The following is a 26,865-nucleotide window of genomic DNA, read 5'->3' on the forward strand; positions in this document are numbered from 1 at the left end:
CCACCTTAACATTAATAGCCTCTTTTACACCTTGTTCAAACCAGCGGCCTTCCCTGTCCAAAATGTGGACATTGCTATCTTCAAAGGGGTGTCCCTTGTCTTTTAGGTGTAGAGTTTGCCCTCCTATGCTGAGCCATTCACTTGGTGAGCAGTTGCTTCATCTCTCCGATATACAGGACATAGTTTTTCATTATACAAAAAAATTTTTTTTAGGGTGGACATTTTTTTCTAATTTGCAAAAGATCTTTTAGATTTGATACTGGTAACTGAGTGAATTAATTGGCCAGTTGCATGGAGTCCTAAAAACTCTATCAAAGTTAAAATCAGTGTGAGCTCCTTAATGTATATACTGAACAGTTTGCGTATATTCATTTCTAGGTATTATGGGAAGGAATGAGCCCTGGCCTTATTAACAGCCTTTTGTGTTTATATCTAATCTGCAGCCCCAGACCATTCAACAGACGTTACAGAGGACACTGCAGTGCTATGAACACCATGTCATTGGGTAAGGACACATTTAAATATGATTTCATAATAAAGCAACAACTCATTCATTTGTATGCAGAGAAATGATCAACTTTGATTCTTTTTTGTTTTAACATTTCAAACCTCATGAAGTGGAATGCAACTATAGCTGACCATAGTTGTTAGATAATAACAATTATAAGTATAATAACAATTATAAGTAATAAGCGCCATCTTACCCACATTCTTGTCTTCTTATGGCAGATCTTTCAGACAGGTAACCAACTTTCTAAATTTTATAAATTGCTTAGTGCTCAGTTAACTCTTACTACTTCTCTCTGAATTTGGAATGTCATTTATTAGTTGAGCTGTCCAGTCAAATGTTTCATATATAGATGGCTTGATAAGTATAAGTAAGCCCACTGCAGGGCACAGTACCTGCCATTTGTGTGCTGTGACTGGGTTATTCATTACTTAGTTCTTTTTTGGGTCTCAAAGTGTTGTCCAGAGTCCACCTCCCTTTAAACGGATGTCTAACACTCTAGCATCATCGGAAGGGGCAGTTTGGGCTTTGGCTGCCAAGTGCCTTCTTAACCTCAAGCCCAATCAGGCCTGGGTTAAGAAGTGTCAGGTTAGGGTTCTTGCAGATCAGGAAATTCCAAACCCCCAAACAACTTTAGTATAAGGAATAGAACACCAGCTAGTCTGGGCAGCGAGAGCATTACTAAAGGAGAACGTGGGGGTGGGGGGTTATTGTCCGAAACAAAATTTACTGATTCAAAATATACATACACTCCATGTATGTATATTTGTATTTAAATATTACTACTTATGTACACAGCACTGTACAGCAGAACAATAAACAAATAGAACAAACAGGGGTCAATACAAAAATGTATACAAATAAGTACAGAGTGCAGTTAAAGAGACAAGAAGAAGGAGATCCCTTCCTCATGAAGCTTAGAATCTAGGTGGGTGGGTAACTTACAGACACAGGTAGGAGGATATTAAGTGCTGCAGGTTAAAGTGGTTGACACTGCAATAAAGTGCCAAAAATGGATCACATGTTATATTAGGCTGCAAGATATAGGAGGGAATTCACAAAAGTGGTGATACTGAGACAAAATAAAAGTGGAGACAGATTTGTCGGATTTTCCACCTAATTCACAAACCTCTATCTCCACTTTTGTAAATTCCCCCCCATAGTGTCAGAGTTTATTTCTGAAGGGGAATTCAGGGTTGGCAAAAATTTAAGAGCAGCAAGGCAGAAAGGTTTAAGGTGGAAAACCAGCAGTAGTAGTGGGGAGCGGGACCGTGCGGTTGCTCTGAGAGCAGCAAAGGAGTTGGCCAGAAACTTATGGAGACACAAGGGAAGAGATGTAGTGAGGTGCAGAGGAATAAAGGGCTTTGAAGGGGATAAGAAAAGGCTATAATTTATTTGTTTTTATGGGAATCCATGATAAGGATTTAAGCAGGGGAGGGGACAGAGAATTCTGGCAGCAGTGTTTAATACAGACTGTAGGGGGAGGAGAGATAGGAGTTAGGGAGACAAGTTAGAAGCAGGTTGCAGTAGTCTAGTCAGGATAGGATCAGAGCATGAATGAGCGTCTTGGCTGTTGCTTGTGAAAGAAAGGGACAGATTTTGGCAATATTGTGTAAGAAAAAGTGACAGGTTTTGACAGTAGAGCTAATATGGTCAGAGAAGGAGAGGGAGGGGTTAATCGACTACTCACAGGCACCATGACAAGTTATCAGGGTTAATGAGTGTGCCATAAATGCATATAGTAAAGGGGGGAATAGCAGCAGGCTCAGTTTAAAAGATGATTAGTTAATTTTTTGTTAGGTTCAGCATGAGGTGGCATTGGTTTATCCAATTGGAGATTGCTAGGGGGCAGTTAGAGATTTAAGTTTCAGGTACATCTGTTACTGAAGGGGTCAAAAAATAAATTTGGATATCATCAGCATACAGATACTATTTAAAGCCAAATGAACGGATAAGATCTCCCAAAGAATCACCGCTGACCAAGTACAGAGCCTTCCTGTTCCCTTACATTAAGTGGAACTGGAGATGAGGTTTTGTTGGCATAAGAGAAAATGAAGGATCGGTTAGTAAGGTAAGAAAGATCAGAAGAATTAAAGGAACAGTAACACCAAAAAAATGAAAGTGTATAAAAGTAATTACAATATAATGTACTGTTGCCCTGCATTGCTACAACTGGTGCGTTTGCCTCAGAAAGACTACTATAGTTTATATAAGTAAGCTGCTGTGTAGCCATGGGGCAGCCATTCAAAGTAGAAAAGGCACAGGTTACTTAGCAGATAACAGATAAACCCCCATTATATGGGGCTTATTTACTAGGTATCTGCTATGTAACCTGTGCCTTTTCTCCTTTTTTCCAGCTTGAATGGCTGTCCCCATGGCTACACAGCAGCTTATTTATATAGTAGCTTTTCTGTAGCAAAAACACCTGTTTTTTGCAGAGCAACAGCATATTATGTTTTAATTACTTTAAAACACTTTAATTTTTTTATGTTACTGTTCCTTTAAGGCAGGCAGAAGGGGCTTAGGAATGAGCAGACAGTTTGTGTTTGCAGAGGTGGGAATCTGATTATGGATAGGCTCTACTAACTCTGAGGAGACTGCGTGAGGTTGCGCAGTTCTGTTGATGAGGGATGGAGAAGGGTATTGAAAATAGAAAACAGGCATCGTTGATTGGACTTGGGATATCATGCAATGGTTAAAAGTGGTCTTATTTTAATGTATTGGAAAAATAATTAAATCGCCATCAATGGGAAAATTCTATCGACTGATACAGTTTGTGACCTGCAAAATTAGGTTATGTCAGTACAGTTCACTTACTATATTGAGCTTTAATCATTTTATGAAGGCAGATGCAGGGAGTACTAAAGCCCAGTACAGATAAAAAAGAGACAAATCTGTGCAAGTACAGTAAATTACCACAATAAAGTTTAAAGATGGGTAAAAAAAGTTCACATTGATTTTGTAGAAATAAAATGAATTGGCCTGTCTCACTTATCCACTTGCCCATCTGCTGTCACATTGGAGAAAAGCTAGAAGAAAGTATTTCCAGTGTAGGACATGCTTAATGCTTATGTATGCACATGTAATCCTGTTGGCACTTCACCCCAAGCTTCTCCTGGCTTCATTAGTTGTGGTGAGTAATTATGGTGCACATATCTTTAGGCAAATAGTCAGGTTCTTAATATAGACCTGTTATCAAATGATTTAGGCAATTAACATCCCAGTAGAAATTAATATTAACAAAAGTCTTCAGTCTTCTACAGTCACAACACCCAATATATCTCAATAAAAGTCACACCATGTCTCTCTGGGCACATAATTTGCAATCTATCTTTACTTCCACCTCTTAGCCCTAATCTCTCATGGATTTCCATACAACTTCCTTACGCCTATGTACTCAAGGTTCCCATGATAGTGGGTATTGACTCCATTATTAAGCCTTGTTAGAACCTTGTCAGTTACCTCCACAGACCTAAGTCACACTGCATTAGACAATTAGCCTTAATACTAGGCCTCATTCACTGGGCTTCCAAACCAGACTCACCCTTTTCTATGGCCTCTTTAGACTTTGGACCTATATTCTTCCAGATCGTTGAGATATATCTAATAGGCTGTAGCTCCTCCTATCATACTAAAGCAGTCTCTTGACCCTGTTTTCCACATTGAAAATTCCCATTTGGATATACACACCATTGGGGCTACCACTATCTTTGGCAATACAGGTATCGGACCCCTTATCCGGAAACCCGTTATCCAGAAAGCTCCGAATTACGGAATGCCCGTCTCCCATAGACTCCATTTTAATCAAATAATTCAGAATTTTAAAACTGATTTCCTTTTTCTATGTAGAAATAAAACAGAACCTTGTAATTGATTCCAACTAAGATATAATTAATCATTATTGGATGCAAAACAATCCTATTGGGTTTAATTAATGTTTTATTGATTTTTTAGTAGACTTAAGGTATTGAGATCCAAATTACGGAAAGACCCCTTATCCGGAATACCCTTGGTCCCGAGCATTCTGGATAATGGGTCCTATACCTGTAGTTGTCCTCCAGTTAAACATCCTTTCAGCAGGTAGACTTCCATTACTCTAATAAGGGACATTTCTGCCGATGGCACACTTAAGGCCATTTTGCCACACCACTACATGCACACTAAATAAACATTTTGGCAAATGTCATGTTTTTATAAATCTGCAAACTCATTTTGTAACATTATTGGCAGTTTAAATACAGTACAATTAAATGAGTTGTTGAATCAAAAATGATTTATTGGGAGGCACAAACACTGCCAGCTCTGTATTATTTCCCAAAGGCAAGGTACAGTGCCACATTGCAATAGGAAGCAAGTGTCTGTGGATGGGGATCTTTTCAGCAGGTTGCAAAAATAAAGGCTTCATTATTTTGTGGTTTAGTGAAAGAAAAATAGTGCTATAAAAGCACTGTTTCTTGCTATGTTACTAAGTTGTCCATATACCTATGGTTGACACCTGTCTGGTTTTGACTTGGACAGGCTGGTTTTTCAAGAGGCTATCTGGGTCAAAACCTTCTGCCAGGTTTTCAACATTCTGGAAACCTGGCAGAAATCCTTTGTCTGGGTTTATAACCCTACCATATACCTGTGAGTGTTGTTACCATCTTGCCTCCTCCAGATCAAGTAGCTTATAAAAAATAACAATATGCCCACCCAAAGTCTGGTAGGTTTTAAAATCTAGTTGGGTGGGGACCACATAGACTGCTTAATGCAATCCTTTCCCAGTTACTTGGAAAACCCATGTTCACACAATCGTTAGTAAAGGCACCAAATTATTGGGTCTGACCCATTTGGTCACATAGGTAAAATGTAGAGGCTAAGGAAACAAAGGAAAGCGCATGATTATTACATAATTTTCCCTATGTCATCCACAATGTTTCTCCACTGTTATTTTCCCTTGGTGAACATGGCCAAATCTGTGGCCAATTGCATTGCCGTAGTTGGACAGTGAAAAATGGGGACTTTGGACAGGTTCACATGAGCGAAAAAAGATGATTGGTCACCACCATGAGAGGCTTTTCATTATGTGATTGGAAGCACACTGCTGATGGCACAGACGGGCACCAACATCTATTTTTTCCAGCAACCCCTTACTTGGTTGTGCCATAGGCAGCGAGAGTCTCATACACTAACATAGGAAGTATCTGCCAGTGGCTTAGGGTGTTGTAAGGAAGCTCATATATTGTTGATTACAAATATTTTGTAATATTCCTGTTACACAAGAATAATAGCAACACTGACGAAGTCAGTTCTTGGTTTTAGCCTCACAACACACCAGATTTGTTCTACAAAACTGAAAATGACAATTGCCTTCAGAAACCAAGGCACATTATTGTGTTCACTTATTATGTCTTCCTGGCATCTATGGAGCAATGTATCATATTTAGCTATCTGTAGGAGGTAAATGGCACTTGATGAAGTCCTGGCAGGCTACTGTATTACCCTGTGGTGTGAATCCTTCACTACAATGGCTGTAATTTGCAATGGCAAGGACTCAGCAAGGAGTGATAAGGTCAGGCTAAATTGCTTCCAGTAGCCAGTTAAAAAGAATAAGAGCAGGAAAAAAAAAACGCAGTTGCCGAGAAACTTACACTATAGAGATGATATATTATTATTGCCTGTGTCTTCATGGACGAAAGCAGATAATTTAGATATTTTATAGTGCCATGCCCTTTGAGGCATTAATGGCTAAAACCAAGAGTTGACTGTTTAATACATTTTCTCCATGGCCTCCACAGAGAATATCTGTACGTAGACAACTAAAATACAGTGTATTGGTACTTGACCATATATAAAAGTAGCACTGCCAGCTAACATTCACACCAAACTGACTAGTCAGGGCCCATTCCCTGGCTCCAGCAAGGTCATACTTTTCAAAATAAAGGGTGTTTTAATGGCAAATGTATGCCCAAACCTACATCACAGTGGAGGGAGTAGCTACATACCTCTGCTTAGGGCCATTTAATTAAATGGGCAAAAGACTCAGGGCTAACCATCAGACCTTTCATCTTCTATAACATAGTTACATAGGGTTGAAAAAAGACCAAAGTCCATCAAGTTCAACCCTTCCAAGTGAACCCAGCACCCACAAACCTATACTGACCTATCTATACACTCACATACATAAACTATATATACAAACATTAATACTAACTGTAGATATTAGTATCGCAATAGCCTTGGATACTATGCTTGTTCAAGAACTCATCCAGGCCCCTCTTCAACTTCTGACTATAGCATTTCCCAGAAATGGCAGACCCCTCAGCTGGGGAGCTCAGCTGTAAGAGCTCAACATAACCAATGTTTTACTTTCTATCAGAACAAATGTACCTAAAGGATATATTTTTTTTATTAAAAAGCTGTCATTTGTGATCACAAGTTATCTTTTCCCAACATTGTTGGCACAGGCCGGCAAGTGTGAAGCTCATGTCAATTTCAGTAAGCGCAGACTATTCTCTGCCTGAAGGTAGTCTTAGAATTTATTGGAGCTGTTGTGGCTGCCAGTGGCTGCCCAGCTGTAGTTTTTTTTATATAATTGGGGATCAAAACAGATGGAAATCACAGGAGGTATATAGTTACTAAGCTTTTCAATGTAGAGAATTGCTTACCCACAGTGGATGGATGGCCCAGGTGCTCATGCCCCAGACCCTCAGCATTGGGAAGCCATATAGGAAAGGATTCTTCTGAGTTAGGCAGGCACTCTGGAGTTTCAATAAAGTTGAATTACACTTCAAGTATAAAGTAAAAATATAGTAATTTTATTGATTAAAAAAACAATGTAATTAGATTAGTTCTGTAATCTAATTACATTGTTTTTTTTTCTTTTACTGGTTGTTAATCCTGACCTTAATTGTAAATTCTTTATGATTGGTCAATACTGTCTCCATCTGATTGGTTAATTTGTCCTTAAATATCCTGTGTCTACAGGAATTTTTCCAGCCTATGATTAAGTACCGAGCAAGGTACAAAACGCGTAAGGCTTCTTAGCATATATATGTACTTATCAATAACATTACTATATTTTTACTTTATACTTGAGCTGTAATTCAACTTTATTGGAACTCCGGAGTGCCTGCCTAACTCAAAAGAATCAATACAGATCGAACCATGGTATCCAAGGCTCACTTAGTGTGGTGTGTCCAGCACCAGGCCAAGGCAGCCTGTCATCCTAGGCAACCTAGCTGGCCACCATGTCCCCACCTATAAATGCGCAGTAACAACAAAATAGAAGGGAATGTACACGACAAGTGGGCTGACAAGGCAGGTGATTGGACAAGGGCCCAGACTAGTTGTAGGTGACATAATGGGTATATGCCTAGTGCCCCCCCCCCCACCACCGTTGCTCCATTGGCAAATTTTGATTCTGCCTACCCCTAGTTCTGGCCCTGGTCATGCCTGCACATACAACTGACTTGCACATAGTGTGTCACAAATTAATGATGTTATTGATACCATTTGTGCACATTGATACTGGTTGTCACGATCTCCCTGAGGAGACACCATGGAGTACCAGGAAGGTGGGAGCCTGAAGACTGGGTAACCCGGAATGTAACCATAGATCACAGAACTGGTGTCAGAGGCCATGATGAAAATGAAGAACTTTAATAACTAGTGACGTAACAGTGCACACAATGGAAATACACACTGCATAAATACCACGGCGGGCAGAGGCAGAATCCAAACAGGCAAAAGGTCAGGGCAAGCGGCAGTCAAGCGAAGTCAAGGACAGGCCAAGGTCAAAACCGGGAAATCAAGGCAGAAAGCAGGATCAGGACACAGAACTGGAGCTTGGAACCAGCGAGAACAAGAATAGACACAGGAACAGGGAACACGGAGGCAGGGTCACGAGAAACAATTAATGACCAAGCAAGGGGCAATGGTCAGGGAAAGGCTTATAAAGGGTGAAGATTAGGAGATGGGAAACACATGAGGTTAATGAGGTGGGCGGAGGAAAGGGAGCAGACAGAAAGTAGGAGACAAGAGAAGAAACAGACAATGCCCAAAATGCCTCCAGTGGCTATAGAGGCAAATGCATGCCGTCAGGAACACCCCAAGTGGTGTTCGAATCCTGGCTGATCCTGACATTGGTATTCTGTCATTTTGTAGGTATTTTGGCAAAAACACTGATTATGAGAAAAAGAACATGCCAATTTGTGTCTGTTTCTGTTTCTATTTGTAAACGAGCCTTAAATTATTAATAACAAAACAAATGTTAAATAGTTGGCGCTACAGCCACATGGACATTTGGGCAGTCTTCCTGTAGAATAACTCTCTAAAAATATAGGGAGTATTGTGGGAGTACAAGATACTGTTTTATTATTATAGAGGAGAAGTAAATCATTTTTAAAAATCTGAATTATTTGATTAAAGTGGATTCTATGGGAGACAGCCTTCCTGTAATTTGGAGCTTTCTGGATTTCCAGATAATGGATCCCACACCTGAATTATTATTATTATATTTGCTAGATTGTTTAAATTTGAGTATACCTACATGTACACTGTTTCATTTAATAGAAAAGAAGGCTTTTATAGGAATGCGAGCGCAAAGTGTTAAGCGCACAATTGAGATTGAATATAATGTTATAATATGAGTGTCCACACGTGCTCCTTTACAAATGATGGTGAGTGACAGTGCCCCCACTTCATCCTGCTCTAAAGAATTCTGCACAAATGCACACACTGACATAAAGGAATTCCCTTCAGCAGGGACCTGGCTGCAATTCTGTCTGTTATTCTGTAATTGTGCCAGTAGCAGAAAATGGCTTGCCCTGAAACACTTTGTCGCAGCACGCTGGAAGTGACGCCATTCTACCACAAATGAAAACCTGTATGCACCATCACTTGTGCGCGATCACCCGTAAGTTGCTATATTGGATCACTCTCTGTTATGGTAGAATTCTGGGAAGCAACACTGCATTGTGGGCAAAAACCATACTGATTTGCGTCCAAATCTTACACTTTTCACATTGCACTCTCTTCATCAATGAGCCTTTAGTTTAGTTTTACCTTTATAACTTTGTAAGCTTCTCTGGGCAGGGACATTATCATAACTGTATATTAATACTCCTAGCACTTAAGTATTTATTTTCCCTTCTTCTCATGCGTTACTTCATTCCACACCAGCTCTATTTTTTCTCACCCGAACTCAGATAGAATCATCTTGCTGAGCATTATTGATCATAATAAAGTTATTTTATTGCCAAGTGTTCCTCTTGTTACTATATGCAGTCATTTTAAGGTCAGAACTAGGGGTGGGCAGAAGAGGCACGTGCCTAGGGTACATCAGTGGGGGTGCTAGGCACATACCTCTTCTGTTGCCTACCCCTAGTCAGGGCCCTTGTACCCCCCTCCGCCCACATGTTTATCTTCCCCCCATGTCACCATCCGCTCACCGGGGTACCAAGGTGGCTGGCCTTGTCGCGTAGCTTGGCCCGGCACTGTGAGGCACATATGTCCTTTTTTTTTAATTGATATTTTTACTTTTTCAGTGTTTATATATACAGACAATTCATAGCAAACTAAAATGGCACAGTGGTATGGTATTACAACATCCCTGCCTTTATTGTTATATCCAAATCTAAAGTTACGTATATATGAGGCTCAGAATCCCTCCATAGGGGACTGACCACACAGATATTCATTCCAACTGGAACAAATGTTCTGGAATATACTGTAAGTATAAATCCCACCCCGTGCCAATTTGAATTGGCATGGCTGGCTGGTACGGTATGTCTGCATTGCCCAAGCCTTTCTTTTTATGAGTGGGATAGTATAATATCTCTAGGTATATGCCCCTAGCAGAGCAGCTGTAACTTTCAGATCTACCAGACCATGAAACACATTTTTCCTGATTCCTACACATTTTCTTATGAAATAGTCTCCTTTGGTTTCCTATATAAAGTAACTGTTAAACAACATTTGCCAGCGTTGCCAGGGAGCCTGCTGCCAGCATATAACTGGGATGCTAATTCTGCCGATTGTGATCAGATCTTGAGCTGCTGCTGAACTAAATCTCTGGGTGATGTATTTGAGCCACAGCGGGACAGCCAAAGATAACAGATCCCCGCTGCTGTCGACCACAGATTACTGGATGTATTAACACGTGTAATGGTGGAATATAAACAGGTACATTGTTTCCAAGGCAGCAATTCCTGTTATTGACGGAACAAATGGCACAAACCTCTCCAAAGTCTACAGTGTACATTCAAGTTTTCCTGGAGCATCTATAGATAACGGCGAGCGCGCAGCTGGGACCATGAAGCTGACAGAATAAATTAGAGTTGGGCAATGTACAAAATTCAATAAATGGGCACAGAGCGTAAATTTGTCTTCCTTTCAGTTATAATAAAGCCATACTGATACGATCCTGGGAAACTGATAGGAATGTGGCAGTTTTACTAACAAACAAACTGGGCACAATGTATTTTTTTATAGAAATGTGACCCCCCCCAGGCCACCCCATGCAGTACTGCTGCTGAAAATGTAGGTTCTTGTGTGAGGAGTGCATCAGTCATATTGTGGCAGAGTAGTTATGAGACAGGTTGGAATTCTGTATTCATTTGTAGTCTATGGAAGGATCCCAGCTCAGCCCTAACACCTGTATCTCCCAGTTCTCGTTGTAATTGCATGGGTCACTAGGCTGGGGTTACTAGGAGGCATATTCCTATAGAAATAAAAGTTAAACCTAGTCTTTATCAGTAATGCTGACATTTTCATATATTGTTTCATAGTATAACTTTAAATTAGCCTTAGACTGCTTCTACAGTTTCACAGAGATTCCAGCTTAGCTGGACTTATTCTGGGAAGTGCTTTGGCCACACGCAGTTATGCCCATGGCCACCAACCAAATGAGCATCCAGTCAGGGCCAAGTAAAATACTGCTGGACCCTAAAGATGTAATTTACGGGCACCTGCAGCCACCCTAAGAAATGTGAACTGCCCTCACTTGGGTGAACTTGAATATAATGAGGCACGCAAAAACCGAAGCAATGCTATTTTATGCTTATTTCTGGAAAACAAACAAGCAGAACCTCACTTTCCACCTCTATATGGGACCCCACAAGATAAAAACAAGTTATTTTTATAGTTATATTAAGATGCTTAACATGAGTGGTCTGCCATTTCTAAGGGACCTTTCAATCAAAAGCTGCAGCAAATGGTCTGGTGGCAGCCCCCTGTCTTTTTGGGCCCTAGGTAAATGCTCCTTTAATAAAGTGCGACTGCTCCTAGCTCTGGCCACGGCTTTTTGTGTCTGAAGTGATTTTGCGTGGGCTTTAGGCCTTGTTAATTGCAGGTAAAATTATCTGGAGATTGGGTTTTCCTTCTAAAATTGTTGTCATGTCTGTAGGGTTGCCACCATTTGAATACTTTCTTACCAGCTAGGGCAGGGGTCCCCAACCTTTCGTACTCTTGAGCCTCAGTCAAATGTAAAAAGACTTGGGGAGCAACACAAGCATCATAAAAATTCATGAAGGTGCCAAATAAGGGCTGTGATTGGCTATTAGGCAGCCTCTATGCACCCTATCAGCTTACAGGGGGCTTTATTTGGTAGTAAGTCTTGTTTTTATTCAACCAGAACTTGCCCCCAAGTCAGGAATTAAAAAATAACTCCCTGGTTTGGGGGCACTGAGAGCAACACCCAAGGGGTTGGGGAGCAACATGTTGCTCATGAGCCACTGATTGGGAATCAATGAGCTAGGGGGTGGAGGGGGGGGTTACATGAATGGGTGGAACAATGACGTAAAGGGTTGGGACAATGTTGTAAAGGGGTGATGGAATGTGGGATGTGCCAATAACATTACAAGAGAGCCCGCTACAATTATTTACAGAGAAAAGAGGTAACATTGGGACAGATCTAGCCTTATGTTGGCGGGGGCAACTAAGGGGTATTACAGATTCTCCAGAAAGTACATTGCTGGTACATTTGTTATACTGGCCCTGGCAGGTGTTTTAATGGCAATCCTACATGTCTGTTTATCATCCACTGTGTCCAGCCAGCATTACTTACTCCAGATAAATATTGTGTAACAGTAACAGTGAAAAATAAACTGCCCCACTTAAAAAACATTGAAGGAAAAGCAGCAGTCTGTTCTTATTAAATCATTTCCAATATCCTTGGGAAGTACAATTTCCAAAATAATGTGCACATTGCCTCTTTTAAATATGCAGCACATTTAATGATGCACTAAATGACTGCTAGTGATGTAAGCTGATGGTTCTCTTGGTGCCGTACACTAGTACTGTTTGTAATGATGTGCTAATTGGAGATTTGCTAATGATTTCATGAAATACAGAAGGTAATGTTAAAAAGAACTGCAAAGTAGCTGGATGTTTATATTCAATGAATGTTTCTTGTGAAGTTGCAGGGATGCTGAGAGGAACTTGCACAATGCTTCAGTCCGATGCGCTTATGCAGAAAACTCTGGGAAGGAAGATGCTGAGGATATCTCAGGAATTCTTCAGTGTACGGCTAACATGCTCGGTCAGTATCACTTACATTTTGTAATAATAATAGGTTATAGGTAGTATTACTTTATATTGACTATAAAATTCAATGCGTATTCCCATACTGAATTAAATAGGATGAGGTGGCCTGCACCCCATTGATCACATTTTCACTTTTTCTCCAAATTTCTCTTGCTCATGTAGTTGATTTTTTTTTTCTTTTTTGTTTGCATTGTGATGGTTGTGTTGATAGATGTGCCTCATTGGAATATAAAGTATCCAAGAAGGTTTTAATGCAGGCCTTGACAGAAGCCATTCCTATCTGTGAGGTTACCATGGTAACTTCACACCATGGTCTGTGTATGGTTATTAAATAGAAGCAGTCAATTCTTTTCTGATGAATGCATATTGATGTGGTATGGAAAAATAAAGTTAACACATAACTCAAAGAATTGATTTACTATTAATTGTATACATACAGATATATAATATTTACAGGTATGGGATCTGTTATCCATAAACCAGCTATCCAGAAAGTTCTGAAATATGGGAATACCATCTCCCGCAGACTGTATTATTAGCAAATTCATTTCATCACGCTGTGGGGAAGGAATCCCTGCCGAATTGCTCCACCAACCTGGTCTCTATAAAGCTTTCAGGAGAGTTGCCTTCCGATCGCTCTGGGAAGCCGAGAAAGCGTAGGTTGTTGCGGCGCAGCCTATTCTCAAGGTCGTTGGACTTGGCTGCGCTTGTGGTGATAGATTGATTCAGCTGTTGCATGCGATCAGGCACGGGATTGCAAATATCCTCAATGGAGCTGACCCTCCGTTCCAGGAGCGAGGTTCTCTCTCGCAGTTTCTGGAAGTCCTGCTTTATTATGGAGAGCTCAACCTTTATCTCATCTGTTTTGGAGCATATGAGGGAGGTACAGGATTCCTTGGAGGCTCGGATTTCTGTTAGAAGGTCGGAGAGTGTGGGTTCCTCCGGCGGGGTTACTGCATAGGCTCGTGAATCTCCATGCGGGGTGCTGGGTTCCCCTCTTGGTTGTGTTTGGGGTAAGGGCTGTGCTGTGGTATCCTCGTCGCCATCTTGGCTGGACCGCGTTTCGCGGGCAAACTTCTCGAGTCTCGATGCGGCTTCTGAGGCCCTCTTTTGAGCTTTGTTTTGCCCCATTAATGCTCTGGGCTCTACTCCCAGGGATCTGTTCTGTTTGGTTTTAGTGAGGTTATCTGCAGGATTATGAGAACCGGGACACGGAGCTATCTCAGTGCGTGTCCGTTCACATGCAGCGCCAAGCCACGCCCCCAAAAAGCAAATTCATTTTTAATGAATTTTTTTTTAATGAATTTCTCTGTAATATTAAAACAGTGCTTTGCACTTGATCCCAACTAAGATATAATTACCCCTTATTGGGGGCAGAACAGCCCTATTGGGTTTATTTCATGTTAAATAAACCCAATAGGGCTGTTCTGCCCCCAATAAGGGGTAATTATATCTTAGTTGGGATCAAGTACAGGTACTGTTTTATTATTACAGAGAAAAGGGAATCATTTAACCATGAAATGAACCCAATAGGACTGTTCTGCCCCCAATAAGGGGTAATTATATCTTAGTTGGGATCAAGTACATGTACTGTTTTATTATTACAGAGAAAAGGGAATCATTTAACCATGAAATAAACCCAATAGGGCTGTTCTGCCCCCAATAAGGGGTAATTATATCTTAGTTGGGATCAAGTACAGGTACTGTTTTATTATTACAGAGAAAAGGGAATCATTTAACCATTAAATAAACCCAATAGGGCTGTTCTGCCCCCAATAAGGGGTAATTATATCTTAGTTGGGATCAAGTGCAGGTACTGTTTTATTATTACAGAGAAAAGGGAATCATTTAACCATTAAATAAACCCAATAGGGCTGTTCTGCCCCAATAAGGGGTAATTATATCTTAGTTTGGATCAAGTACAGGTACTGTTTTATTATTACAGAGAAAAGGGAATCATTTAACCATTAAATAAACCCAATAGGGCTGTTCTGCCCCCAATAAGGGGTAATTATATCTTAGTTGGGATCAAGTACAGGTACTGTTTTATTATTACAGAGAAAAGGGAATCATTTAACCATGAAATAAACCCAATAGGACTGTTCTGCCCCCAATAAGGGGTAATTATATCTTAGTTGGGATCAAGTACAGGTACTGTTTTATTATTGCAGAGAAAAGGGAATCATTTAACCATTAAATAAACCCAATAGGGCTGTTCTGCCCCCAATAAGGGGTAATTATATCTTAGTTGGGATCAAGTACAGGTACTGTTTTATTATTACAGAGAAAAGGGAATCATTTAACCATTAAATAAACCCAATAGGGCTGTTCTGCCCCCAATAAGGGGTAATTATATCTTAGTTGGGATCAAGTACAGGTACTGTTTTATTATTACAGAGAAAAGGGAATCATTTAACCATTAAATAAACCCAATAGGGCTGTTCTGCCCCCAATAAGGGGTAATTATATCTTAGTTGGGATCAAGTACAGGTACTGTTTTATTATTACAGAGAAAAGGGAATCATTTAACCATGAAATAAACCCAATAGGGCTGTTCTGCCCCAATAAGGGGTAATTATATCTTAGTTGGGATCAAGTACAGGTACTGTTTTATTATTACAGAGAAAAGGGAATCATTTAACCATTAAATAAACCCAATAGGGCTGTTCTGCCCCCAATAAGGGGTAATTATATCTTAGTTGGGATCAAGTACAGGTACTGTTTTATTATTACAGAGAAAAGGGAATCATTTAACCATTAAATAAACCCAATAGGACTGTTCTGCCCCCAAAAAGGGGTAAATATATCTTAGTTGGGATCAAGTACAAAGTTCTGTTTTATTATTACAGATAAAGGAAATCATTTTCAAAAATTAGAATTATTTGCTTATAATGGAGTCTATGGGAGGCAGCCTTTCGGTAATTCGGAACTTTCTGGCTAACAGGTTTACGGATAACGGATCCCATACCTGTATTAGAAATGGGTCTTCTCAAACAAAAAGGAAAACTATTTTTAAATCTTTGCTTTTTCCTGAGTTTCCTCAACTAATTTACCTCCACCTGATACCAAGGCACTCTTGCTCAATTGTTTTCACTATTTTTAAATTTAAAAAATAAGTAAGCTTCATAGGTCAATCAGATTTTCACAGTAAGAGATCACTCTCCCACGAAATCAACTATCAATATATACATATCCTAGTACAGGGTTTGAAACCTCAGACCAGTTGACCACATGTATACACACATATATATATATTTGGGTTCCTCACTCCATAATATATAAGAAAAAGAACAAAAAAAAAACCATTAAAAAAACCAACCATGCAGATGCTTCTCAGTATTGACAAATACTAGTTTAAGACACATAAGAGGGTATTATATAAGAACTTTACGGTTGGGCTTAATGGGCTACTGCACGTGGGTACAGAGAATGTTATATGGTGCAAATGTGGACAACATACTTTTAATTGTGAGAAATACATATACATATATATTATACATATATTTTCTTCTACTACCATCACCTGGCTATATATGGCATAAATATTATGGCTGTATAATATTGTAAAATTGTGTTTTCGACCAATTACCCAATTGCTCAGCACTTCCATAACAAGAGCCACATTAATTAAGGCTTCTGGGGCGGATGAGCAGTAGGGCTTTATCCATACAGAAGGTAATGTTTACAGCACAAAATCGAGATCTGTAGTACTTGTATTAAATGGTGCATTTCTTATGTGATAATTTAAAATGAACACAGTTGTGCATAATTCCCTCCTGATCTCAAACTGTGTTGCTGTATATACAAATTAAATACATAAAATGCCGAACACACAGATATTGTTCTTCCACCAAGTGACCTCCACCAAGTTTATTCATGTCATTTTGGAAAGTTGTGTCACAGACTGGAGAGTTTTACTTTATCTTATAGGAAAATCTATCTACAGCAAATATTTCAAGTAGAATATGGGCCCAACTTGCAATTTTTCCATCCAAGACAGGCACAACAAGTCCGTCATACACAGAGCAGCAGACGTTAAATCCCACCAAGCAGACGTTAATCTCCACACACACAGTTAGTCTCAAGTAATCACTAGCACTCTGCCCTTCCCTCTGTTCCTTTACCGCTTTCCACCTTCAGCCTCCAGTATCTTTTCTTGGGGGACTCACACACCCCCTATCACAGAGCTTAACCCAGTGGTACCAGCCTTGCCAGGTGCTTCTTAGGTCCCTCTAAGCAACCTCTTGGGGATCAGCAGAAAGCACACCAGGGTCCTTACTATACCTTGAACTACACACTTGGGCCTTAACTTGCGGGTTGCCTGCCAAGGTACCTCCTCTTTTTTCTCTTCCTTACTAACAGCCCCTACCTAACTTCCTAAGATGAGCTATTACAAAACTAACCATATACTAGCTACACTAACAGTATTGTAGTGTCTTCCTTCTTGCTTGCTGTTCCCAGTTGCCTCTGATGTCCTAATGCCCCCTACTTGCTGCTGCAGTTGTTTCCCATTAGCCATACCCTGATCTATCTATCCTTTTATACCTTTTTGGGGCTCATCCCTCCTTGCTGTCAGGAACCCCTTCTCACTAACTCCCTCTGTTGGTGACTTTCAGTATTTACATCCCAAGTACCAAAACCCTCTGCTGCCATCTATTGGTGGAACCCACACATTGCACACAACAAACCTGTAGCCCACCCTTGGGCTTATTATCAAGAAAACCAGCTGGGCTACAAATAACATTAAAACCTCTCCTCCCTTACAGAGATACTCTGATACCGAGTTTATAATGACATATAATTACTTGGCCCTGGGCAGAGATCCAACTGTGCCAATATAATCACTGTAGAAATGGCCAAAGAGCACTCCATTAATCCCAGTGAGATCACTAAAAAATGGTCAATGAGCACTCCATTAACTCCACACGTGGAGGTAAAATCAATGAAAAAATGACCAATAAGCACTCCAAAAAATTAAATAAAAAATAGTAGTTACCCTTTCTGCCAGTTTAGAACAGCGGCTCTGAATTAATAACTACATTTCCAGAGAAAACTCCAGTGTTTCCATTGTAAATAATTGATAACATCTATACAAAGAGCCCTTCTATCAGGAACATATTGCCAGGATACAGAATGAACGTGGATCAGTTTTTTTGCATGTTTTTTCAGTCATCTATAATAAATGTTAGTCTTTTGGGACATGTTTTAGTAAGTTTTTGGGCTACATAAAAATATGAAACAACCAAAACCAGAACACTTTAATCTAACCCTAGTCAAATGAGACATATTTGTGGGACTCTGAAACAATGCCATCATAGAATACTGTCCGAGGGGGCGGAAGAGGGACAGCTTTTGACATACGAATAGCTAAACACTGTTCCTAGTACCCACTAGCACTGGGGAAGGAATGAATAAATGTGAATCTCTGACGTCTAATCTTCTGTGAGGGAGTAAAGCAATTTGCCTCGCAGCAGTAGATTTCCTGATATACTAAAGTGTGCCATTCTATTTATATCCATCAGGAAGTTAGACAGATTGTTCATTATCAGCATTGAGGAGACAAACAGGTCTGACATACGACACTATGAGGGTAGAGTACCCGCCCTAGCATATGTGTTTTAGCCAGGGCTATGTCAATCATTGGTTTTGTGAATAGGAAAGCTTTGGTTGTCTGCATTAAATTCTTTTATTGCTGGAAATACAAATAGTCGCGTGTTTCAGTGTAGAATTTTTGGGCAGCTTTATAAAGGGCTGAACTAGTCAGTGGCACTTCTAGCCTTCCTGGCAATGCCACCCCAACTTCTACTGTGCCAAAACAGGGGGCACTGGGTGCGGTATTGCTTGGGTAGAGAACTTAATTATAAAAATAGCAGAATTCTGGTTTCAAAAAATGTATATTTTGCTCTTAAAGTTATCAGGGTGATTATAAGGCTGATTTGTAATTAATACAGATAATTCCAACATGGCATCTCTGAAACCAGTGCAATTAGCATCAGAATTTAATGATCAGCCCTGTAACAGCAGCTTATATGACAGGCCAGCCTCATTTTCTGCTTGATGATTTGCGACTGCTGCTCAGAGCGCACTGAGCATGTGCAGTGTCCCAGAATGTTCTAACAGAATCCAGGATGGAGAGCTCCAGTGACAACTGTAAAGACCTAGATCCTTACTACTATAGAGATGCTGAAACTTTAAGCCAGTGCAGTAAGTTTAGTATATAAAATATGACCAATTTCTAGCCATATTTATCTTTAGGGTTTAGTTCTCCTTTAAATGGAGCATACATTAATTGCAATCCCATCCAAAAATCAATATTAAACAGCCTAATTGCCATTTTTTACTCTATTTTCTCTACAAAGGGGCTGCCATATTTGTGCAGCCATAATCTGTTAGCATTAGAAGCTGTAACTGTCAGGATGAGGAATTTCATGTAACAATTACAGGTATGGGATCTGTTATCCAGAATGCTTGGGACCTGGGGTTTTCCAGATAAGGGATTTTTCAGTAATTTGGACATTAAATAAAGCAAATGGGCTTGTTTTTCCTCCAATATGGATTAATTGTATCTAAGTTGGGACCAAGTATTACAGAGAAAAAGGAAATCATTTATAAAAATTTAAATTATTTGATTAAAATGGAGTCTATGGGAGACAGTCTTCCCGTAATTCAGAGCTTTCTGGATAATGGGTTTCCGGACAACTGATTCCATACATGTGCTTATAAAAGCCTATCAGTGAAAAACAATCAGCATGGCCTGTGGGTAACTTTCAATGCACATTAATATTTTGATGAGTAGTTTTTTTTAGTGTCAGTGTCACTTTAAAGGTTCATAAAAACGGTTGAACTCTATGACTGTTTCCTGACATGTATCAATTGGCGAGAATGATAATGCTACTAAGAAACTCATTTTGCTTGCAGGTATAAAGTTTGAAGAACTGCAAGAGAGATTTGGTGAAGAATTCTTCAGTATCTGCTTTGAGGAGAATGAAAGGGTCCTCCGAGCAGTGGGAGGTACACTACATGACTTTTTCAATGGGTTCGATGCTTTATTGGAACACATTAGGACTTCAATTGGAAGACAGGTGACTCTTGAATCTCCATCTTTCCTATGCAAGGAGCTTGCCGACGGGACCCTACTACTTAGCTGCTTCCATCTTCATCATATTGTTGGGTTTGCCATGAAGGGTTTGATAAAGGCAGCAGGAAAGAAAATCTACCAGTTAAAGGTTGAGGTGGAACAAGTGAACAATGTGAATGAAAAACCTTGCCCCGATATCATAAGACCGGGTAACTTTAACTGTCTTACTTTTAAAATTAAAGAATGTGATAATGCAAATCTCATGAAAGCACCTCTACTGCAATCATCCCACATCCCATCAGATTTGAGGATAAGTATTAGCACTTTCTGCAGAGCTTTTCCTTTCCATTTGATGTTTGATCCAAACATGCTGATTCTGCAGCTCGGAGAAGGACTCAGGAAGCTGATAAAATGTGAGGTCCACAAAACGATGCAGTTTCATGACAGTTTCGAAATAGTGTCTCCAAAAATCAGCTGCACGTTTGAACAGGTCCTCTTGAGGCTGTCCACCCCCTTTGTCATACGGAATAAACCAGATGCACCCACCTTTGAAAATAAAGACAAGGTAAGGGGCTTATATTCTTTAACCTTCTAAAAGTACATGTGGTAAAATAAATTGTACATAATGTAAAGGATTTGTATTTCAAGAAATGAAATAAAATTGGATGGCTCAAGGACAGGTTGGTGGACAGGCCTTTATACAGGATGTGTGCATACAATTTACTTTGAGAAGATCAATATTCAAGGCATTGTATGCGGCCGTATAATGGCATGGTACCTGATACTTTGAACTTCGGAGTCTGTGGACTTTTTGTGCTCTGGTCCCCATTGGTAGAACAAACCTTTCTCAGGATCCCCTTAACCTCAAGTACCCCCCTTCAAGTTTGGTCAAATTTTCAGTGGATCGAGCCCCCTAGAGTAGGTAATATGATGATCTACAAGATCTGTGCACTTGTCTATGATGATTCTAATTCATCCAGGTCATGATATACAGTATCTAGTAGAATTAAGTCTAAAACAACTGGACTTTTCTGAGTTTTTCTTGAAAACGTTTCACCACTCATCCGAGTGGCTTCTTCAGTTCAAATGACTGGTAGGGAATTCCCCGGTACTGTACTACCATCAAGAGTTTAAATACCGGGGAATTCCCTACCACTTCTTTGAACTGAAGAAGCCACTCGGATGAGTGGTGAAACGTTTTTAAGAAAAACTCAGAAAAGTCCAGTTGTTTTAGACTTAATTTTACTAGATACTGTAAATCGTGACCTGGATGAATGAGAATCTTCATAGACAAGTACACAGATCTTGTAGATCATCAGTTGTTTTAGACTTAATTCTACTAAATACTGTATATCTGTGCACTTCCAATTGTCTACATAGTAGTACTAATTTAGTGACCAAAAATATGCAGTTTGCCCATTTATTTGTACTTTGCACATTATTTTGAATGCCTCTGAGGAAGTTAAATCAATGGCGAAATGGGTAGGGCTGCATACGTGAACTGTAAGAGGTGACTAGTCCCTTTCAGTTCTAAGTAGACAGTTACCCCCATATGTAGTTAAAGGTACTAAGTTTTCCCAGGAGTAGTAGCCCATAGCAACCAATAAGATGTTTGCTTTTAAACTGGTGACCTGTAAATTCTACCTACTGCTCCTGGGCAAACTTAGTGGTTTTTATTACATAACCTTTTTATAACTAATTTAGTTGCCTTTTGAGTAGGTGAGGAGGAACCTTGATGCTGGAATGGCAGTGGATATCATCTACTGCTATTTGACACAGTACCGCACAGAAAGTTTATGATACAAATTAGGAATATTGGCCTAGAACATAATATTTGTAATTGGATAGAGAACTGGCTGAAGGATAGATTACAAAGAGTGATGGTAGATCGAACATTTTTTAATTGGACCAGTGTTGTTAGTAGAGTACCACAGGGGTCAGTCCTTGGGCCTTTGCTTTTTAACTTGTTTATTAATGACCTGGAGGTGGGCATAGAGAGTGCACACTAAATTGTGCAAAACTATAAGTTCCATGCAGGATGCTGCCGCTTTGCAGAGCGATTTGACAAAATTGGAAAACTGGGCAGCAAACTGGAAAATGAGGTTCAATGTTGATAAGTGCAAAGTGATAGAAATAATATAAACGCAAGTTATATACTAAATTGGCTACTAAAGCAAATAAAGTGCTGTCTTGTATAAAAAAGGGCATTGACTGAAGCGATGAAAACATAATTTTGCCTCTTTATAGTTTTTGGCTCCAGTCCTTAAGAAGGATATTAATGAGCTGGAGAGAGTGCAGAGACTGCAACTAAACTGGTAAAGGGGATGGAAGATTTAAACTATGAGGTGAGACTGTCAGGGTTGGGGTTGTTTTCTCTGGAAAAGAGGCGCTTGTGAGGGGACATGATTACTCTGTACAAGTACATTAGAGGGGATTATAGGCAGATAGGGGGGGGTTTCCCCCATAAAAACGATCAACGCACCAGAGGCCCCCCCTTAAGATTCGAGGAACGGAGCTTCCATTTGAAGTAGCGTAGGGGGTTCCTCATGGTGAGGGCAGTGAGGTTGGGGAATGCCCTTCCTAGTGATGTTGTGATGGCAGATTCTGTTAATTCCTATAAGAGGGGCCTAGATAAGTTCTTGAGGGGGGCGACAGGCAGCAACCTCTCCTGCCTACCCCTAGCTCCCGCTCCCTTCTCATTGCCCCACTGGTTGCCATTACGAGGCAATGCCCACGCTTGACGGAACTGCGCATGCAAAGGGGAAGGTGCAGGGGTGAGATGGTTGTCCGGGTTGCTTAGGGCGCCCGGTCGGCTTGGCCTGCCCCTGAACACCATGTCTGATTTTGTATGATATTAGGACCTGCACATGATGATTTCCAAATGTATTGACTTTCTAACCAAGTAATATTTAATTTACATTATCCTGAAGGTCAGCTCTTTGTGCTCCTAAAGTGCAGTTTTGCACCTCTTCATGCTCTTGCATTTGCATCTGGGGCAATAGTAAATAAATAGTATGGTCATAAACTTACATGCACAATGAGGCTTTTGTAGCACAAAAATTCTCTATCACCACACAGATGGATTCCATATATCTAAACAAGTGGCACAGAGCATTTCTCTATGAGCAGAAATACACAACGTGGCCCTAGGCAGGACATATTAATGTGAATTTTTAATAAATTCAAACATGCAAGAATGACCGCTTGAGCTTTTATGAGCAGCTTTCTGAGCCAGAAATACTGAACTATTTTTGTGCAGGATTTACAGTGATCCATTGCCTGAAAGAGGAAGGTATGAATCATGTTCTAATGCTTTATTTTGTTATAAGTTATAATTTGATCTCTGCCGGTGGAGCAGCTGAGCGCTTCTGGCTTACGCACTGCACATGACACACCATTCATTTCAGCAGGGAAAAAGGGCATAACTGCATATGGCACACAACATGGCTGCTCCAGCACTATATCTGTAGGGTTGCCCAGGGTTGTACTGGGCCGCTAGGGCATTGGGAAAAAAAACCCAATGGGCCCCGGGCCAGACCCAATCCCTGCAAGGCACTCCCCCGAGCCACCAGTATCCCTCCCCAACATGCTAAGGTTAAGTCAAACATATATGTGGGGTCGGATGGATGGTCGGGCCCCCTGCAGGTGTTGTGAAGGCCATGGTGGGGTTGCCACTTGGCTGGTATTTTACTGGCCTTGATGGTAAAACAACCAGCCAATGTTCAGCAATGTAGTTGCTGGGGCCCCTGCAGTGGGTGTAAAGGCCACAGCAGGGTTGCCACTTGGCTGGTATTTTTTTAAATATGCCATTTATCGTTACTTCCCTCAATAAAGGTGATTTATTTGATTCAATAAAACCAGGTGAACACAAAGCTGCTTTTGTACTATAGCTCCCAGCATCACTCTGACAGTTGCGGGGACTGTATTTAGGGCAGAGCTGGACCTCAGCCCGCCCACTTCCCTGACAGTAAGGGTTGCCACCTGGCCACTGTTTTGCCAGACTTGCTGGTAAAACACCTGCCAAGGTCATGGTTAGTATGACAAGTGTACCAAGTGTACCCTTAATTCAGCCCCTGGCTGAAACTTGCTATCCAACCGAAATTTTCTAACCTGACCGATCGTTATGGTACAAAAATTATTGGGCCGATAATTGTATGAAATCTTTAATCTGCAGCCCTAGGCACAGGCCCTCAAGTGCCTATATGATAAATACTGCCCAGTGAACATCCCTTATGTATGTATTATATACATTTGTGGGGCCCTGACTTCCTTTACTTGCCCCAAGGCCCAGTTATATCTATTATGCCTTCCGATGAGAGCAACTAAATAAGCAACTCTAGCTCTGCCTTTTCTCATAGTACTGTTTCAGTTATTAGAGTTTTTATTACTCTGTACTAACAAAGAAACGCTTCATACCACCAAAGACGTTGGGGTAGATAATGGTTTCTTAATTAACTGCTTAATTAACTCTCTTTTCTCCTGGTTACATGAATAAAACTTGCAAGACACAGTTCGAGGCAGGAGTTATAGCAGTATAACAGTAATACTACGTGAACACGATTGGTCTGTTACGTTTTCTGCAATTAAGGAAAATAGCAATTGATTTTTTTTTATTCTATTCTGTACTATTATGCCAAACATGTCTTAATGGAGATGTGGTAATTATTTTGACTAAGGCGGATCCTGCTCCCTTGTTCTTGCTCTATAAGGTTGATAATTCCCTACATCATTTCATACATTCTCGTTCTGTTGCAGAGATCAGTCTTCCCTTGACTGAATAAAAGCTTTTGAAACGTTAATGACTTAAGCAAATGGATGAGTGCAATAAGAGATGGACTTCAATTTGGTCTCAAATTAAAGAGAAAATGATTCAAAACTAGAATAGTTTAACCTTCGGAGATTGTCTGCCCCCTCCTGCTATGGAAGCAAAGACACGAGGCAAGGTCAGAATGCGTTCAGATGAATATGCTCAGATAGAGCTACACTTATCAGTAGCCAGAGAGGATAATGCATGAGTAAAGAACATTTACAATTTTACTGCCCGGTACAGAATTCCAGAGAGTGTTCTATGCCGCCAAGGTCAACTCTTATTGGTGCCGAAAGTTTAATGACAACACATTGGTAACAGATCACTATTGACACAAATTGACCTTGGTTATAAGTGGGGTGCTAATTATTGAACTGTTGTTCAATAAATTAAATTTTAAAGTATTGGAATGCAACCGCACAACCAGGCTCCTAAGCTCTCTTAGATCCGGTGTACAGTCCAGGGGGGATCGGCACTAGTGATGGGCGAAAAGTTTCTGCAGGCATGGATTCGCTGTGAATTTCCATGTTTGGGGGCAGTAGAATAAACGCAGGGGGTTTCCCCGCATCAGCATATTCTTGCGTGCCAGTCAATAAATGAAATTTACCACTATACAGTGCTGTGTTTGTAAGAGGCAGTCAGGGGGCATGGAAGTGTACCCCCATTCGCCCCATACCTTGCATATTATTTAGTGTCACATTCAGGACACTAAAGGAGAAGGAAAGGTAAAAACTAAGTAAGCCTTCAGGGTACAGCACAAACCTGCACAGTTTACTTCTCTCCCCCCCTCCTTTCTCCTCCCCCCTCCTCTCTCTGCTGTAACCTGAGCCCAGAGCACAGAGATGCAGGCTCGGAAGTAAAGTAAGACCAAGCTAAAATGGCAGCTGCTATCTTAAACAAACAGAGAGAGCTTCTATGGCTATTTATTCAGGTATGATAAAGCATTCTGCAGAATAAATATAGCATTCTAGCTTGCACTATTGTGACTAATATATTGCTAATAAATTGCCTCAGTCACCTGTCACAGTTACCTGTCACACACCTACACACAGCATATCAGGTGAGGAGATCCTCTTTTAATTTGTATATAAAGCAGAAAGGATCATGGGAAGATCAAGGATCAAGAAGTGCTCTGGCTGTGCTAAAAACCTAGGGGTATGTTTCAGCCTGAAGGAAATTTTAGAACAAAACTTGGTTTCCGTGACAGTAGTATTGACATAGATCAAATGTAGTATTTGTTCTTCTTATTATTAGTATTTGTTCTTCTTCTTCTTATTATTATTATTATTAGTATTTGTTCATAATTATTATTATTCTCCCATGCCTCAAAAGTAAATCAGTGCTCGCTTGATAATTCACCTGAACTCACAGGCTTACACTAACTGTGGACTAAGGCACTTTGCATACTTTACTCTGGCACTTTACGCAGCACCATGCTCCTATACCCCAGTCTGTTGGGCATTGGGTGTATTTGGGCTGGGGCTTCAGCCTGTTTAATTTTACTCCATGTGTTGTCACTTTGGCACTTTGTATGTCTTTTTTTTTCCAACAGGAATCTGTGCAATAGGCTCTCCTTAGTCTCTGCATGAATCTGGGGGGAAGATGCGTAGCCATAAGGCTCCTTCTCCCTCTGATACCTGGACCTGCTATGGGCACAAACTTCTCAGTCATTTTGTTTCCCTCTCCCTTGAAGCTAAAGGGCCCCCCTAGCCTAGTGGCAAATAGGGTCTGAAGGCACTAGCCTCCTGCAGGACTTATGGCAGGGGAGGTTGGGAATAAAGGGGCTCACCCTATCCTTTGGGTGAAGGTGAGCTTGAAAACTCTTTTATTATTCTGTGCCTTTCAGCCAGGTGACAAAGGAGTAGAAGACTTTGTCATTTTTCACTTATATAATTGACTTTATTGAAACAAAAGCAGTGTTGTACATAAATAAGCATTTGTTATTAG

General features: G+C 40.4%; 1 protein-coding gene across 1 annotated transcript in view; it reads left to right on the plus strand.

Moving 5' to 3' along the window:
- Positions 1 to 26,865, plus strand: part of gucy1a2 (guanylate cyclase 1, soluble, alpha 2) — a 126,129-nt gene that overhangs the window by 19,779 nt on the left and 79,485 nt on the right. Inside the window, 3 exon segments of the mRNA NM_001126907.1 lie at positions 444 to 505; positions 12,907 to 13,028; positions 19,952 to 20,676. Coding sequence (NP_001120379.1) covers positions 444 to 505; positions 12,907 to 13,028; positions 19,952 to 20,676 — 909 coding nt within the window.

The sequence above is a fragment of the Xenopus tropicalis genome, chromosome 2, assembly GCF_000004195.4.
Source record: "Xenopus tropicalis strain Nigerian chromosome 2, UCB_Xtro_10.0, whole genome shotgun sequence".
Taxonomy (NCBI): Eukaryota; Metazoa; Chordata; class Amphibia; order Anura; family Pipidae; genus Xenopus; species Xenopus tropicalis.